An 18,879-nucleotide genomic window follows, 5' to 3' on the forward strand; every position below is an offset into this window, starting at 1 on the left:
CCGGAGTGACTGCTCGCGCACCTCCCCAGAGGCCGAGCGCGCAGGCGCATATCCCAGTAACTGCCGGTTAGAGGCCGCCGAACCGCAGTGAGAAAGATACCAAGGTGGCGGGCCTCGTTGGAGGCTGCGGCGCGGGCTGACTTTTCCCCCTCCCCGGTTCCCCGACGCCCTGCCCTAGATTTTCAGCGTAAAGACTTCGAGTCCTCCCTCCTTTGCTTCTCGTAGGAGTCGCAATCTCAGCGGCAACAACCCAGAGGAGGCGGCGGTTCCCACACCGGTATCTTCAGCACCAGTACCCGGTTCACCAGGCGCGGGGATGTCTGTGGTTGGCATTGACCTCGGCTTTCTCAATTGCTACATCGCCGTAGCAAGGAGTGGCGGAATCGAGACTATCGCCAATGAGTACAGCGACAGATGTACACCGTAAGTGCCTGTTCTAGTCATAACCTCATCCCTAAGAAACATTTTCTTGCGACCCTTCCGTCTGTCCCGCCGGATGGTTTCCTCTGATGTCCATTTCTGATGCTCGCCGAGCCCTGAGATGACAGGTGCAGCCCATCAGCTGCTATTTCTGGAGACCGCAGGTTGGCAGGCCTGGTTGGGAATCTCACCGCAAAGCTGCTTTTTCTTCAAGGGCAAGGGACTTAACTCTGATAGTTTGCGCATCTCTCCTTTCGTACCCACACCACCTCCGACGCCGCTGTCCCCAGCTTTAGGTTGCGAGAGGGGTTGGTGAGGGACAGCGTCGGCGTCCCGACCATTGGAGAAAGATCGGCGGTAGCGGCTAGTGGGATCTTGCGTCGGATCGTGTGCTGCTTGCCGGCATCCTACTTTGGCCGAGTAGAGAGTTCTTCATCCATTCTGCCCTTCCCCTTTCTCCATCCCTCTGGGTCACAGTTTTCTCTCAGAAAAATGAGAAGGGAAAACTTAGACTTACGTCAGAGGAGTTGCAGATTCATCTGGCCTGGAAAGCCATTTGAGGGGACGAGAAGGTGGAGGGGGTTTTACCCCAGTGTCCTTGAGAGCTGGAGGTAATCAGACTGATTTCCAGGGACATACGCTAATGCTGCTTTTTCACAATGGGAAGAGAAAGAGGAATGGGGGAGACTTTGGTTTTATGTATTGGTAATGTTCATAAATTAAAGGAAAGCCATGTGTTTTTGTTTGTTTGTTTGTATTAAAAAAAGCATATTTCCTGTGAATTGTTAGTTGAGGCAACTGCGTTGTATTAACATGACTGTGGAGCGGGTCTGTTATGAACACTTGATGATAGACTTGGAAGAGGTGGCATTTGGTCATGGAAACATGTTCCCACATGTTCCATTGTTTTCTGGTGTGGGAAGTTTGTTGGCAAGGAATATAGTTAAGTAAGACTGGCATATGAAAAACTAGCATCTTATTGTAGGTTCTTGTTGACAATAATTTTATGAGAAAGTAACTGTTTGATGTATTATTTTCTATGGAAAGGTATTAAACATAATTTGACTTTTCAGATTGGTCCAAAATATAATGCTTATGTTTAAATGAGAGTAATCCTAACCAAAATTATTATTAAGCTAAGGCTTTAAAAAGTCCAAATTACTGCAGTTTTATAGATCGTTTAAATTCTGGATTGGGACGCAGTTTTTAAATGGCAAGGGAGTGTTGAAGAGTAGATGAAACAATATGGGTTTTGGTTTTCAAATAATGTTCCAGAAGGTTTTGTACTGCCTTTTCTAGATGCATACATTATATTTCTTGTTGAAATTTTTGTTTATATCCTCAAGTGTTGGCATAGATCAGGTACTCCTCACGGTACTATTAGAACTCTTGCCTTTCTCTTTTGCGTTCTTTACTAGCTTTTATGCAATGAGAGGTGGAAGCTGTACTTGCAAACTATTTATGAATTAATCTCTGTCAGATTAAGAGCACATCTAAGCTGTAACAAATACAAGTTTCTGCCAGAGAAGGACCAGAAAATTCATTCTCTTTCAGCAGAGTAGAGGTTAATGGAAGTAGTCTTTGGCTTCAAGAACTCACTAACCTATGGAAACAAGTGACCAGTGAGGTGGACATTCCCCTAGTCCTTTAAAGCCAAAATAAGAAACCAGAACTATAAAAAAATATTCTGCATTTCTAGGCTCAGAAATTTCTTTATTAGAGGGACTAGGACTCTATAAAGAGCCTAGCCAGACTTTCAGTTTCTTGAAAAGTAGGCAGTTTATTTGAGTTTTCTAGAAGTCTCTTTGTTACTATTCTTAGGCATATAAGCCAATTTTGTGTGGCTGAAATTTGATATATTTCTAATTTGTGTGTAAGAAAGCCAATATTAATTTTTAGATTTAATGAGCCTAATGCAATCTAGAAAATTGCCAAGGTGAAAGGATCGTATTATCACTTTATTCTATCAGCAACTCTACCTTTCTATTGATTTTGTAGTACATAGAGTTGTGTGATGTCATTTATCTAAGAAATACATCTTTTTGTATTAATTAATACTTTACAGTAGTCCAGTGTTTTTAAATTGTGTATGTACTTTGTGGGGCTCAAATTATTGTGAGAAAACAGCCCTTTCTGATCGATCACCAGGAGATTTATTCATTGACATTTATTGAAAATAAGGAAGACTGAAGAAGAGTTGATGCCTTTGAATTGTGGTGTTGGCAAAGAATACTGAAAATACCATGGACTGCCAGAACGAACAAATCTGTCCTGGAAGAAGTGCAGCCAGAGTGCTCCTTAGAAACAAGACTGGCTAGAATTTGTCTCATCTGCTTTAGTCATGTTGTCAAAAGGGACCAGTCCCTAGAGAGGATATCATGCTTGGTAAAGTAGAGGAGGGTCAGCAAAAAAAGGGAAGCCCCTCAACGAAATGGGTTGAAATAGTGACAACAACGACGGGCTCAAGCATAGCAGGGATTGCAAGGATAGCACAGGACCGGGCAGTGTTTCCTTCTGTTGTTCCTAGGGTCACTATGAGTCAGAGCTGACAAGACACCTAATGGCAACAACATCATGCAAAAGGCATTATAACTATTAAGTGATGTAGCGTAGTGTCTAAGGCACTTGACTGCTAACCAGAAGGCTGGCGGTTCAAACCCATCAGCCACTCCTTGGAAGGAAGATGGGGCAGTCTACTTCTGTAATGATACTGCCTCGGAACCCAAGGAGGGGTCACTATGAGTCAAGACCGACTCAACGGCACATAACAACAACAACAACAACAGTATTTAATAGCACATGATATAAACCAGCTTTTCAATTTTTCCTCCATATTCCAGTTGTTGACATCAACATCATAATACATTTCTTACATGCAAATACATACATCATAGAGTCTAGGGAAAAAAAGGAAGTGTTCTATTTAGTTGATTCTAGCACTCATACTTTCTCATATTTCTTCATCTGTAAATATTTTATTTTATACACATAGGAGGGTCCCATACACCAAGAAAAAGTTTAATGGAAAAGAGAATTTACTTAAGTCTGTCCTACAATCAAGAGCAAATAATTAAACCTATTCAAATTCACCACTTGTGAAATTGGAGTTTTTTTGTTTTTTTAATTTTTATTGTGATTTGGGTGAAAATTTACAGAGCAAATTCATTTTCCATACAGCAGCTCACATATACTTTGTCTCATGACATTGACTGCAATTTCCCACAATGCAGTAGCTCCCCTCCCAGTTCCTCCCCATAGTTACCTCTTCCCTGTGTTCTTCCCTCCCCTGCACTTCAACCCCTCCCCCCAGCTGTCTCCCTGTGCATATACAGCCCTTCTATTCTCCCATAATTGATCTCTCCAAGGAGTGTATCTATCTAATGTAAATGTCTAACTCATATGCCTGTCTTTTATTTGGCTGTAAGCCACAGGAGTGGGTTCTTTTCCAGACCTGAAGAGCAGCTAGGGGTTCCATCAGGCTCTATCAGACCAGCAAACCTAGTCCCTTTTTTTTTTTTTTTATGATTTTGAGTTTTGTTCCCCATTGTTCTCCTACTCTATCCAGGATCTCCTACAGAGATCTCCCTCTGAGTGGTTGACAGTGGTAGCCAGGCACTATCTAGTTCTTTTGGTCTCATAGTCATATTGGCTGAGGATTGCATGGTGTACCAGTCCCTTGGACTAATTTTTTCCATGTGTCTTTGGTTTTCTTCATTCTTCTTTGCTTTGGACAAGGAGAACCCATCATTGCATCTAGATAGCCGCTTGCAAGCTTTTAAGATCCCAGTCACTACTCACCAAAGTAGGATGTGGAACAATGTTTTTTTGTAGTATGTTATGCCAACTGAACTTGATGTTCCCTGTGACCATGGTCCCGAGTCCACAGGTCCAACTACTTCTTCCTCTGAGTAGCTGGCTGTGGCCAAGAAGTCACTACAACTTTGTTGCTTGTCAGCTTTACAATATATATGGAAATTTTTACAGAACATAAAAATACACTTGTAGAAACATTGTCTGCCAACCCTGTACATGGTCATGGGCACACTGAAATTGGAGTTTTTATACTAGCCTCAGCTCATGCATAAGTTGAAGATGAGGAAATAAACATCATGCATAAATTGAAGAGGAAAAAATTTAAGTTTTTTTAGCATTTTCTTTTTTTAAAAAAATTACACAAATAATACATGTTCATTGTAGAAAATACAAAAACATTAAAAGATGAGAATTAAAATCATAATTCCTACATCCTGAAATGAAACTTCCAGATGGTTTCTGTGTATGAGTTTTCAAGAGGGAAAGAGTAGGTTATATTGTTTGGTAACCTCTTTATATGTAACACGTTTCTATTAGTTTTTGGTGTTTATATAATGATCAGTTTAGGAGCTCTGATAGCAAAGTGCCTAAGCCACTTGACTGCTAACCAGAAGGCTGGCAGTTCAAACCCACCAGCCACTTCTCGGAAGGAAGATGGGGCAATCTACTTCCGTAGTGATAACTGCCTCGGAAACCCAAGGAGGGGTCGCTATGAGTCAGGTCCGACTCAAGGGCACGTAACAGCATCAACAACAACATAATGATCAATGTAGTCTATCCGTACTGGACATTCAGGTTGCTTTTGTTATTTTGTTGTTGTAAACGGTGCTACATTAACAATCTTGTAACTTTTTGTACATTTTTGATCCTTAATTCCTTCAAATAAATTCCTAGAAGTAGAAAAATTGAGTGTGTACATTTTTCAGGCCTTAGACATGTTTGTGTTGTTGAATTAAGTATAGATGTGGGGACTGAAATTTCCATTCCAGTTTTAATTATATCAAGGTGATTAGTTTCAGACATGGAAAAAGAAAACTGCAGCAAAGACTCTTAATTCAATATCGAATTAAAAGTTTGTGGTCAACTATCACATATTGCCTGTGTTGATAATAGTGATTGTTATGTGCTGAGCTGTGTGCACTTACCACAACTGTTCTGTGAGTTAGGTAATACTATCTTTTATCCATAAGAAGCCTAAAGCAAAGTTAAGTTACTTAGCCATTAATTAGTAGGTAATGAAGCGTATTCATTTTCAAGCCTCCCTGACTCAACCTCAATGTCTTTCCATTATCTATTGGCATAAAGGTGGCATATACATGTTAATTTAATAAGGATGTAACAATTAAAAGGACAAATAACCTGGCTGGGCATCTTGCTCTGTTATCATTAAACTCATCTATCTTTAGTTAGCCAGTTTCTAAGAAATACTCTTTTACAGTGTTTTACTATGCTGTCATTTTCGATTTTTATTAAGTGTCTTGTTGGCTTTATTATCAAAATTTTGTATGATCAATTTTAATATTCAATTCTCTTTCATTACCAGTGTATGAATAATCTGAAATAGGGCAAAGAATTGTTTATATACTGCTTTTCAGAAATGTGAGGTGCCGCTTCAATGCACAAAAATAGAAATTACTTACTTTTGAGAATGAAAAATAGCTGTACATAGACAGTTCCAAACTCCATGGATTAACAATGGTTATAGCTGAATTGTTGTTCTTGTTAGGTGCTGTCAGATTGGCTCAGACTCATAGCAACCCCCCATGTACAACAGAATGAAACACTTCCCAGTCCTATGCCAGCCTCAATCCTTGCTATACCTGAGCCCATCATTGCAGCCACTGTGTCAGTCTGTCTCGTTGAGAACCTTTCCCTTTTCTGTTGATCCTCAAGTTTACCAAGCATGAGACCCTTCTCCAGGGAATTTCTCTCAGAAAGAGAAGAAGTAACTCTCCCTTGATTCCTTCTCAAGTATGTCCCAACATTTAGTGTGTACATTTCTAGTCTTACACAAATACATGAATGTATGCTTACAGTTGAGGTGTTTTTTTCTGTTTCTTAAAAAAATATGGAATTATGCCATGCATATTTTGCAAATTATTTTTATTCACCTTAAAATGTGTTATAAACATCTTCTCAAATCTGTACATATGTCTCTTAATTTACCTCATTCTTTTTAATAACTATGTTCTTTTGGTGGCTGACTGTTCATCAACATTTCAGCTTATTTTGCTATTTACAAACAAAAATTCAATGAACACCTTTGCTTTTATTTATTTATTTATTTTAAAATCAAATTATGTTGAAGGTGCTGAGGTGAGTAGAAAGGAAGATGGCTAACATTTTGACTTGGCCAAATAAATGGCCAGAGCTGGTGCTGCTGTTGTTAAGTGCCATTAAGTCAGTTCCAACTCTTAGCAACCCTGTGTACAACTGAACAAAATGCTGCCCAGTCCTGTCCCATCCTAACAATCATTGCTATGTTTGAGCCCTTTTTGAAGCCTCTGTGTCAGTCCATCCTGTTGAGGGACTTTCTATTTTTCACTGACCCTCTGCTGTACCAAGCATGATGTGTTTCTCTGTAGACTGGTCCCTTCTGATACTATTTCCAAAGTATGAGATAGGCTTGCCATCCTCACTTCTAAGTAGCATTCTGGCTATACTTCTTCCAAGAAAGACTTATTCATTCTTCTGGCAGTCCATAGTATATTTAATATTCCTTACCAACTCCAATTCTAAGGTGTCTATTCTTCTTCTTACTTATTGTCCAGCTTTTGTATACATATGAGGCGATCAAAAAATAACATGGCTTGGGTCAGGCATACCATAGTCTTGAAGGGGACATCTTTGCTTTTTAACATTTTAAAGATATCTTTTGCAGTATATGTGCTCAATGCAATACATCATTTATTTTCTTTTTCTTCCTTTCTGTAGTTATCTCTTCCCTGTGTCCCTCTGTCCTATGCATTCCTGTCCCCTGATCTGTTTTGCTGTGTAAATTCTGCCTTTCTGTTCTCCAATGATTGATTGTTCTAAAGAGTGTATCTACCTGGTGTAAATGTTTGCCCTATATGCCTGTCTGTTGTTTGGCTGGAAGCCATGGGAGTGAGTTCAGTTCCAGGACTGAAGAGTAACTAGGGCCCATAGTCTTAGGGTTTCACCAGGCTCTCAGACCAGTAAACCTGGTCTTTTTTTGTGATTTTGAGTTTTGTTCCACATTGTTCTCCTACTCTATTCAGGATCTCATATACTGATCCCTTTCTGAGTGGTTGACAGTGGTAGTCAGGCACTATCTAGTTCTTCTGGTCTCATGGTCATATAGGCTGAGGCTCACATGGTCCACTAGTCCCTTGGACTAATTGTGTCCATGTAGCTTTGGTTTTCTTCATTTTTCTTTGCTCTGGACAATGAGAGACCCATTGGTGGGTCTAGATGGCCACTTCCACCCCTCTCTCCTCCCAGTCATCATGATTGCAGAGGTGCTTTTACAGCAGAAGACAATGACATGTCTTTTTTTCTTTTAAATGATTTTTGAAAGTTGACAGTATGATATGGACTTTCAATTTGGAACCTTAGATTCAAATTTTAATTTTGTTATTAGTTGAGTATATAATTTATCTAACCTGCCTAAGCATTATAAAAACAAAACCAGTTGCCATAGACTCAAGTCTGACTCATGGTAACACTATTTGTGCCAGAGCAGAACAGTGCTCCATAGGATTTTCAATGGCTGACTTCTCAGAATTAGATCACCAGGACTTTCTTCAGGGGCACCTCTGGGTTGACTTGAACCTCTGACCTTTCAGTGAACAGCTGAGCACATTAACCATTTATACCACACAGGAATTCCAAACCTAATATTATATATCTGTAAAATTGCTTGAACAGTTTCTCTCAGAAAGATCAGCACAAGGCCGGTCCCCATGAGGCGGAGGTTAAAGATGTCCCAAAATGTCCAAACTACCATGCCACTCCATCATTTCAGACATTAACTCCTCCCAGTAATTTCCCCTGTCTTAGGGTTCTGTATTTTGCCGTTACGCCTCACAGAACTCACAGATACCCAAGGGATCGTCTCACGTAGTAGTGGTGGAGGCTGGCAAGCTGGTGAATCCCAGGTCTGTGAGTGGGTCAGGAGGATCCTCCAAATTCTCGGGGTTTGATGAACCTCGATCAACAGATCAGATGATGGCTGCTGTCCCAAATCCAGGGGTGAGAGATGAGGATGAGCCAAAACACAAAACCGGAGCCAGAGGGTGAAACTTCCCAGGAGATTCGTGGGTATACCCTCAAGGAAGCTAAGGGTGGTGATTTGAATTATACCCTCTAGCAAGGCAGGACTCAAGATACATTCCACCTGTGTTGCTCCAACAGCAATAACCGACTGCTACCAGCTGCCCAGCCAAGTTGATACCTGACCTTAACTAGCACACCACCCCAAACAGGCATGGATAATAGGATTTACAATACATCACAGAATGGAGGACAGTGGCTAGAAGGGCCACATCAAGCAACTCACCGCAAAAATAGAGTTAAGATACTTTCTGGGAGTATAAGAATGAAGAAATAAAAATACCGTACCTTATACATAGAAAATTGGGTTTGTGTGTTTTAGAGTAGTGGGTGCTCTCTGAATGGAAACTTGAATTCTGGATTATTCTGTTGTTGTTAGCTACAGTCAGGTTGGCCCCAGATTCCTGGCATCCCCATGCCAATGGGCTTGAGCAGTTTTGATCCATAGGGTTTTCATTGGCTGGTTTTCAGAAGCAGATAGCTAGCCCTTGCTTCCTGCTTTGTCTTAATCTGGAAGCTCTGCTGAAACCTGTTCAACATCATAGCAACATATGTATTTTCTCTGATACTATTTAAGTTAAATTTTCTAATGTCAATAAATTTTGTATTTCTAGTAGATTACTTTATATCCGTAAGAAAAAAATTTCTAGGTAAGGAGTCAGCATACATTCTATAAAAGGCCAGGTAGTAAATATTTTAGGTTTTGCCAGGCATACGGTCTCTGTCACAACTACCCGATACTACAGTTATAGTGCAGAAGGAGCCATAGTCATTATAATACAAATTAGTGAGCATGGCAGTATTCTTACAAAACCTTATTCACAAACACAGGTGGCAGGTAGTAGTTTGTAAAGCCCTGACCTACGAAGTTGTGTTTGTATGTTAACTTGGCTAGGCGTGGTTGAGTGGCTGGGCAGCTGGATGTAGTTATTACCCATGGTGAGATTGGTAATTAACTCCATGGTGGAATCTATTGGAACAGCTCAGTAGCTGCTTTAGGAATGTGGTCTGTTTACAGTATATAAGAAGCAACTTTGAGGAAGATCTCCAGCTGATGGCATGCTTGAACCCTGCATGTAGCCATGTCATTTTTCAGCAGCCTGCCATGCCCTGCTGATCTTGGGACTACTTCTGGACTTGAGTTAGTGGCCTGCCATGTCATTTGGTAACATTGGGACTGTGCCTTTTTACTTGTTGACCTTGGGTTTGTCAGTCTCAGCAGCCAGCAGCTGTCTGAGTGAAGAAAAGCCTCCAGCTTCAGTGGGCCAGTGGAGGAGGGGCAGAGCTGAAGCCCAAGATTGAGGGGCTTTCACCCAGCCCCTAGAGCCTTGCACCTTGAACTCATACTTCTGGCCTCCAAAATTGTAAGAGAATAAACTGGTGTTTGTTAAAGGCATCCCATCTGTGCTATTTCTGTTAGAGCAGCAGTAGGTAACCAGAATAGCAATCATAATCAAAAGAACTTTAAAATTATTAAGCATTGACATTTGTCTTTGACCTAGGTAACTTTTAAGAGAATTCTCCACCTAATAAGCTTTTTAAATAATGTATCTACATCTGTGTGATTTTTGTTAATGGCTTTAAGTTACAGATTTCTTTAATTTATGAATTATTATGCTTACTAAGAATTTTGAAATTTATTCCTTTTTATATGTTAAAATATTTTATCAATTCTTCATAGTGAAAAGTTGGAAGCTTTATCTTATCACTAAATAATATATGCCTGGAAGAACTCTTTAAAAAAAATGGCAAACAGTTCTTTTGAAAATACTCCTCCTCCATCCCATTGTAGGCCAACTTTTTCCAAATTGTTAAGTTTGGGGAAAAATAATCAGATGCTTTCCTTACTGTAGGAATTCTCAGTTCTCTTAATTTGTTTATGAGTATTGAAACTCTCCAAGAAAAAGATATATTTACTGAACTTATTTGACCTTGAACACAGAGGTCCTTTAGTTAGAAACACCTCTAAGAATTTATGTTCCACAGAACACTTTTTGGAAATAATGTGCTAGGACAGTAGTTCTCAGCTGTGGTGATTTTGCCTCCTAAAGGACTTCTGAAGATATCTGGAGATACTTTTGGTTTTCACAACTGGGAAAGGATGGTGCTACTGGCATTTAGTGGTAAAGGCCAGTAATGTTTCTAAACTCCTACAATGCACACGGCATCTCCTCCTCATACAAAGAATTTCTAAAATATCTATGATACCAAGGTTGAGAAATCTTGCTCTTGGCAACCATAGTTGAAACTAGTTGCTCAGCAGTTGACAGTTTGAGTCAGAGTCAAACTGGGAATCTTGAGGGATGACCCTTTGATTTAAACTGCCTTCTCATACCATCATTAATCATTAATCCAACTATTATGTTTCTTAGCATCTACTAAAAGATAACAGAAGAGGCTATAAATAGTAATTGTGATCTTAAGAGACTGACAAGGGAAAAAAAGGAAAGAAAAAATAGAGCTACTTTTAAACAGTTGTGATAAAATCACGAGAGTTTGCATCTTTAGTGGAGATTGATGAGAGGCACAAATAGACTACTGACTTGTTAAATGAGAAATCACTTAGTCTGCTGGCAGTATGTTTCTAGTCTCATTAGGCTAAGCCTTATTAAAATAGGCTTTGTAAGATTTAACAAAAAAAAATTATTGTAAAATTTAGGGGAAGATGCAAATGTGAAATATGTGAGCTGGAACCTGTGTAAGGCAAAAACCTGTCAGAGAACGGAAACTCAAATAATTTTCCACTAAAACATGTGATAGAATGAAGTAAGACTGCCCCCTCTTAAAGGTGAGAAAATTTGTGAGGCACAGAAAAGCAAGGCAGTTCTGTTTTGAGTTCCAGCTCTCACAGGTTTCACTATACAACTTTTGAAGGTAGCATCCTGTCATTGGATTTTTACACTCCTCCCACCACTAAGTGTCACTAAATATGAATAAGACCTTTAGAAATTTTGTTTGTTTAGAATTTTGTGACATTCTCTGAGAATTTGGGATGACTAGTATGGTGGCAACATAACATTGGATATTACAGATTTAAGCTACATATATAGATTTAGGAGCTCTGGTGTGTACTTGCAGTGTAGTAAATTACTTAGTATGGCTTTTCTACCCATAAGTCATTGTAAACTCATTGATGGAATGAGCAACTGAGGAGCTCCTGATTGTAAATGTTATCTACCTGGGCTTTTCTGTTGGGGTAGCACAATGCAATGTTATGGGAGGCTCACTCTCAGGTGCCTAGAATTCTGTTATGATTGGTTGGTTTGGGCACTCTGCCAAGCTCAAAGGAGGCCTCCTAGAGGCAGAGCTCTCTCTGACTGCTGGTTGAGGAAGACGTGCTGCCGAAAGAGACACGTGCTCCTGAAAGAGACACATGCTGCTAGGAAAGAGATGCAAGAGATAGGCATTGCTGAGTGAGACACCGAGGGAACAGCACTGCTGGGAAAGAGACTGTGAGAGACTGTTGGCTGAGGGATGGTGGGCTGGGAGAGAGGCTGAGCATTTTTCCTGAACTTGAATTGTAGCCTGTGGTGCTTCCCTAATAAACCCCATAATCTGTGAGTTCTGTGTGGCCACTGCAGCGAATTATCAAACCCAGGAGAGAGGTGGTGGGTGCTTTGGGAGGAACAGTTGGAGAAAGGGCTGGAGGGAGGCAGCATGTCTGGCCTGGCAGGAATAGGCCTTGGGTTATTGATGATGACTCTGTCTTCCTCTTGTGGGATTAGAGGAGGTCAGAACATGTGGCCTCCTTGCCGTTTTTTGCAGTAGTGATTAAAGTATTTGGCTGTTAACCAGAGGTCAGTGGTTTGAACCCACCAGCTGCTCCATGGAAGAAAGTTGAGGCAGTATGCTTCAGTAAAGATTTACAGTTGGAAACCCAGTGTGGGAGTCATTATGAGTCAGAATCGACTCAATGGCTGTGAGTTTGGTTTGGGATATATGTATACGTATATGTATATATGTGTGTGTATAAGAAACTGCCTTTCAACTGATTGGCTCCTCATAGCATATTTCACCATGGAAGTGATTACATTATGTCATATCTCATCATGGGAGATGACTATATTACAACTGCTTAGAATCATGGTTCAATCAAGTTGATACACAACCTTAACTATCATATATATATAAGCTCCAGTGGTGTAGTGCTTAAGACATTTGACTGCTAACCAGAAGGCTAGTGGTTCAAACCCACCAACCAGTCCTCGGAAGGAAGATTGGACAATCTACTTCCGCAGAGATACCACCTCAGAAACCCAAGGAGGGGTCGCTATGAGTCGGATCCAACTCGATGGCAGTGAGTTTGGTTTTTTGGTATATGTATATTTAACCTTTAAAGAAAACCTGTTTTCTTTAGGTAATGTCTTAAACCAAGTTCTCTAGAGAAGCAAAACCAGTGACAATTACACAGAAAGAGAAGGAGAGACATTTATCCCAGGGAAGTGGCTCACTCAGTTGTAGAGGCTGGCAAGTCCCAAGTTCCTGGATCAAATGTCAAGCTAGAGCTTTTTCCTGACTCATGCAGCTGCAGGGGCTGATGAACCCAAGATCAGCAGGCATTGTAGCAGGCTGCTGACTTCAGGGGATGATGCATCCAAGATTAGTAGATAAAATGGCAGATTATTAATTTACAGGCTGCAAAGGCAACCGTCCCAAGATTGACAGGCAGTATAGCAGGCCACTGGTTCAGCTTCAAAAATTGGATGATGATGATAAGCTAGATGCAGAATCTATATCCAACAGAAAACCAGAAAATTTTCCTAAGATATCCAGAAGGCAGTCCACACCCCTGAAGAAACTGCCTTTCAGCTGATTGGCTCCTCATAGCGTACCTCACCATGGAAGTGATTACATTATATAAGATCTCATCATGGGGAATGACTACATCACAATTGCTTAAACCACTTAGAATCATGGTTCAATCAAGTTGATATATAACCTTAACTATCATCGTCCCCCCTTTTGTCAACTTGGCATATGTACACATCTCCTTAAACCACATATAATCTCTAAATGAAGACAATTATAAAGCCATACTTGCACCCTGAGAAACAAGATAGGTATAAAATGAAATTTCAAATTACTAGTTGAAATAATCTTTAATTTAATAAAATTTAAATAATTTAAATGGATTATGCTATATATAAATAAAAAACAAAAACCAAACTTATTGCTGTCAAGTCATATCCAACTCATAGCAACCCCTCCTTGGGGTTCCGAGGCAGTATCACTACAAAAGTAGATTGCCCAATCTTCCTTCTGAGGAGTGGTTGGTGGATTTGAACCGCCAACCTTCCGGTTAGCAGTCACATGCCTTAGGCACTAGATCACCAGCACTCCTTATATATAAATATATGTGCTGTATATATCATATTATATATCACTCACTCACTGTCATTGAGTCAGTTTGACTAATAGCAATCCCTCCTTGGGTTTCCAAGGCAGTATCTCTATGGAAGTAGATTGCCCAATCTTCCTTCCGAAGAGTGGCTTGTGGGTTTGAACTGCTAGCTTTCTGGTTAGCAGTCAAGTGCCTTAGGCACTACGCCACCCCACCAGAGCTCCATATTGTGTATGTGTGTGTGTGTGTGTGTATAAAACTCACTGCCAGCAAGTTCATTGCAACTCTTAATGACCCCCTTGGGTTTTTGAGGCAGTATCTCTGCGGAAGTAGATTGCCCATTCTTCCTTCCAAGGAGTAGCTGGTGGGTTTATGTGTGTGTGTGTGTGTGTATGTGTGTGTGTATTTATACACACACAATTGCATATCCTTTTCTGTAAAGACTTTTACATTAGTCTGAAGTATGATATAATATGTCTGTTTTCCTTGCGATTGCTAAGTCAGGGAAAAGAGGTATGTCATTTATTTTTATTTTTTTTCCCCCTGAAAATCCTTGGGAGCTGTGTTTTATTTAGTGACTCTGTTCTGGAATCTTTTTGAAGGAAGAAGTTTGAAGACCTTTAGCTGTGTGAGGTGGATTTTCTGTGTATTTGAAACTGAACATTTTGAAGTTCCATATTACAGTTTTACTAGGCTTTAAAAGTTTAATTCTACTTTTATTAGTTTCTGGACCCCTTCCTTGCAGATGGCACTATCTAAGGCTTGAGCTGCTATACGTTGGGTATAGAATACAGTGGCCAAGAATAAACTAAGAGGGCAGAAATCCAGGAATGTATTTCATATAGCAAACCAAAAAAACTTTTAAGTCTAAAAACAAAGCAAAACTAGTTACCACAAATCTTAAAAAAATAGACATTGTGAATGATGAAAAAAGTAGCAGTAAATAAAGCTTTGTAGATAATACAAAAGGATATCTTGCACACTTCTCAATAGGCCTTTCCCTTGACCTCTGCAGAAAGAACTGATTCCTCACAGTATCATGAAAACTAACCAGTTTATGATGATGAGACTACATGATTAATAACTTAGATGTAATGCAGCGGTGATACATCAAATTCCCAAAAACCAATAAATTTAATGTTTTATACCAAAAAAAAAAAAAATTAAGTCTACTTTTAATTTCAGAGAGTATCTAATGTTGTTGTTGTTGTTGTTATGTGCCATCGAGTCAGACCCGACTCATAGTGACCCCTCCTTGGGTTTCCGAGGCTGTATCACTACGGAAGTAGATTGCCCCATCTTCCTTCCGAGAAGTGGCTGGTGGGTTTGAACCGCCAGCCTTCTGGTTAGCAGTCAAGTGCCTTAGGCACTATGCTACCAGAGCTCTTTTTCTCTTAAGTAATGTATGTGAAGCCTATTTTAAAAACTTACTACTTAAGTGAAAATTAAATCTGAATCTTACTTGAATCTAGTCTTCTAGCAGAAGTTAAACTTTTGACAGTCAACAGAAGAGTAATATTTTCTGTGTACTCAAATGATGATACCCTCTGTTGTTGTTGTTATGTGCCGTGGAGTCAGACCTGACTCATAGCGACCCCTCCTTGGGTTTTCGAGGCAGTATCACTACGGAAGTAGATTGGCCCCATCTTCTTTCCGAGGAGTGGCTGGTGGGTTTGAACTGCCATCCTTCTGGTTAGCAGTCAAGTGCCTTAGCCACTATGCTACCAGAGCTCCCAGTACTGAAAAATTAGAAGTACTGGGAAGTATGTCCAAATATTGAAGTTGGGAGCAAGAGGGATTATAAGGTAGTGTAAGAGCTCTGGTGGCATAGTGCCTAAGGCATATGACTGCTAACCAGAAGGCTGGCAGTTCAAGCCACCAGCCACTCCATGGAAGGAAGACTAGGCAATCTACTTCCGTAGAAATACTGCCTCGGAAACCCAAGGAGGGGTCACTATGAGTAGGAACCAACTTGACAGCAGTTTTTTGAGAATGAGTAAGAGATGGCAAATCTATATTTTCTCTAATATGTGAGTTTTAGGATGAAATACCAAACCACACAGATTACCATATTGAGTATGCAAATTTTTATTCTCACAGAGAATATGAAAGGCTTTATGGGTTGTTGGGGGATTTAACCTTTTACTTTGTGAGACAGCACACCATTGAGGGGTTTCAGCAGAGGCGTGTCATGAGTTTAGTCTTAAGAGAACCACTCTGGCTGCCATGTTGAAAATAGACTTCCTGTGTACAATGAATGCTCATTTCCACAGAGCATATACATATTAAATACTCCTCTTTTAAGTCCTAATTCAGAAATCAGCTCTTCTAATAAACTAGCTTTTCCTAAACGCTGTTATCTGGACATGGTTGTTCTCTCCTTTGCTAATATCGTTAATAGTCCTTTAAATCCTGTATGATTTTTTTTATTAGGCTATAAAAATTCTCCAAAGACAGAGATTGTGGCTTGTGTACAAAGAGAGCCTATAAATATTGCTTAATTGAATTAATACTACAACTTTAGCTACAGCTGAAATCATGAGAACATTTTCTTGCATCATAACATGAAATCGTATTTTGATGAAAATGTTGTTCTGCACTTGCTTTTATAAGTAGAATTACATTTAAATGCAGTAATAAAAATAGCAACTACTTACATAATGTATATTATGTGCCAGGTATTTGTCAAAGTTCTTACCTATATTCACTTATTTTATCTTCACACAATATGAGAGGATATTAATATCTCCCAATGAGAAATTGAAGCACATAATAATTACATAATTTCCACAAGGTTTCTCACCTCTTAAGTGACAGAGTCAGGATTCAAATCCAAACTGTCTGTTCTAACTGAATATAGTTATTTTTTTTGGTAGGTTTTGACCAATAGAATTTCAAAAACAATTTTGGGAACCAACGTAGTATTGAGAGCTATACCATTTTTTATTTATTTAAAATTGTAACATTTAGTCTGACAACCACTCCATTATTTCAGAAAGCTTAAAATTATGTAAAATTTTCAGTAATCCTTTTTTAAAATGGAGTCCTTGGCTTCTGGTGGTATATGGTTAAGCATACAGCTACTAACTGAAAGGTTGGTGGTTCAGACCTACCTAGAGGTGCCTCAAAACAAAGATCTGGCAATCTGCTTCTGAAAGGTGAAATCCATGTGTGCTCCGTGGGGCTTTTAAGTCCTAATTCAGAAGTCACTCTTCTAAACTAGCTTAAAAGCCCTGTGGAGCACATACATCTATTCTGCAGCAGTTAGTATTACTATAAGTTCTGGAGTCAGCCTCACAGCAACAAGATTTTTTTAAATATTAAATGACTACATAATTATATGGGAGCTCTGGTAGCATAGTGGCTAAGGCACTTGACTGCTAACCAGAAGGCTGGTGGTTCAAACCCACCAGCCACTCCTCGGAAGGAAGGTTGGGCAATCCTACTTCCGTAGTGATACTGCCTCGGAAACCCAAGGAGGGGTCGCTATGAGTCGGGGCCGACTCAACGGCACATAACAACAACAACAACAACAACATAATTATATAAGTTTTAAAAAATTGATTTTTATATAAGGAAAAACAAAATAATAACATATTAATATAAAAATACCATGGGAACAAACTTTTTATTTTTTCCCTATTTAGGGCCTGTATTTCTTTGGGATCCAGAACTCGAGCCATTGGAAATGCAGCCAAGAGCCAGGTAAATTGTTAATGTGGATATTTTGACTTACAGGAAGAATTAACTGTATCTTGGTAACTAAACTCCCATTTTATATAGTTAAAAGTGGGGGGAAAAAAGAACAAGGAAAAATAAGACAAACTCCTAAGATCTTTGTATTTTATTAGATATATTTTGCTTTTTGAGGTGTAAAATATGCCTTAACTTTTATTTTTAAAAAAATCTTTTTAGTTATAAAGTTAGGGTATGCTACCATATGACATCAGTTTTCCCTGTATGATCTCTGTTTCTAAGAGGGATATCCTATCTAGAATATCCACTTCAAAGATGAGGTGAGCAATGTCTATATAAAAAAAGGTGGGGGGAAATGGAGGAACTAATTTTCAGAGCAGTCTCACGTACCTATTGCTGCCTTACCTCATTCTGTCTAAGTATTCATATTCTAGACTTCTGAAATGCTTATGGTAGTGTTGTTGACAGTGTTCTGAGCTGTAAGTATATTTTCCTTGAATTTGCCCTTACCAATTACTTCTGCATTAAAAAAATATATATATATGTATATATATATGTATGTATGTATATGTAATATATATATATTATATATATATATATATAATGTGTGTGTGTGTATATATATATATATATATATGTCTTTCTTTTCTTCATTTATAAAATAACTTCTTAATGGGATTTTTGCCTCATGACTTTGTGGGTATAATTGACTCATTTAATTTATCTTAAAACTTTTTGCTCCTGGTTTCTATCAAGGCTATCTTTTATTGAAAGGCTATCTTTTAATTAATTAAAGTAGTCAGGAATTTCATTTTACTTGGATCCACATTTAGTAGCCATGGAAACAGCAGATGCATATTACACTGGGCAAATCTGCTGCAAAAGACCTCTTTAAAGTGTTAAAGAGCAAAGATGTCACTTCGAAGACTAAAGTACTCCTGACCCAAGCCAGGGTATTTTCAATAAACTCATATGCATTTGAAAGCCAGACAATGAATAAGAAAGACCGTAATAAGAATTGATGCATTTGAATTGTGATGTTGGCCAAGAATACTGAAAATACTATTAACTGCCAGAGGAACAAACCAATCTTAAAAGTACAGCTGGAATGTGAGTGACCAGTATGGCACCACTGAGGATGAGAAAGACAGAGAGAGGTACATGGGAGGTACAGACAACAAATATGAATCCTTTTGCACATACCGTACTGCGTTGTCAGTGAAGGCAAACGTGGGTACATGAATGGATAGATGGGTGGACAGGCTAAACAATTAGGTATGTCTATGAAATGGGGAGTGTATCCAAGAACATACACA

The 18,879-nt window shown here is 39.2% G+C and overlaps 1 protein-coding gene across 1 annotated transcript in view; it reads left to right on the forward strand.

Annotated features, from left to right (window-relative positions):
* Window positions 1–316: 316 nt before the first annotated feature.
* The window catches only part of HSPA4L (heat shock protein family A (Hsp70) member 4 like), an 87,091-nt gene continuing 68,528 nt past the window's right edge, over window positions 317–18,879 (forward strand). The window contains exons 1-2 of the mRNA XM_007953833.2: window positions 317–423; window positions 17,515–17,572. Of these exons, the coding sequence (XP_007952024.1) occupies window positions 317–423; window positions 17,515–17,572 (165 nt within the window). The remainder of the gene's footprint in view (window positions 424–17,514; window positions 17,573–18,879) is intronic.

This window comes from Orycteropus afer, unplaced genomic scaffold (genome assembly GCF_000298275.1).
Source record: "Orycteropus afer afer isolate SDZICR_OR568_19922 unplaced genomic scaffold, OryAfe1.0 scaffold00418, whole genome shotgun sequence".
NCBI lineage: Eukaryota > Metazoa > Chordata > Mammalia > Tubulidentata > Orycteropodidae > Orycteropus > Orycteropus afer.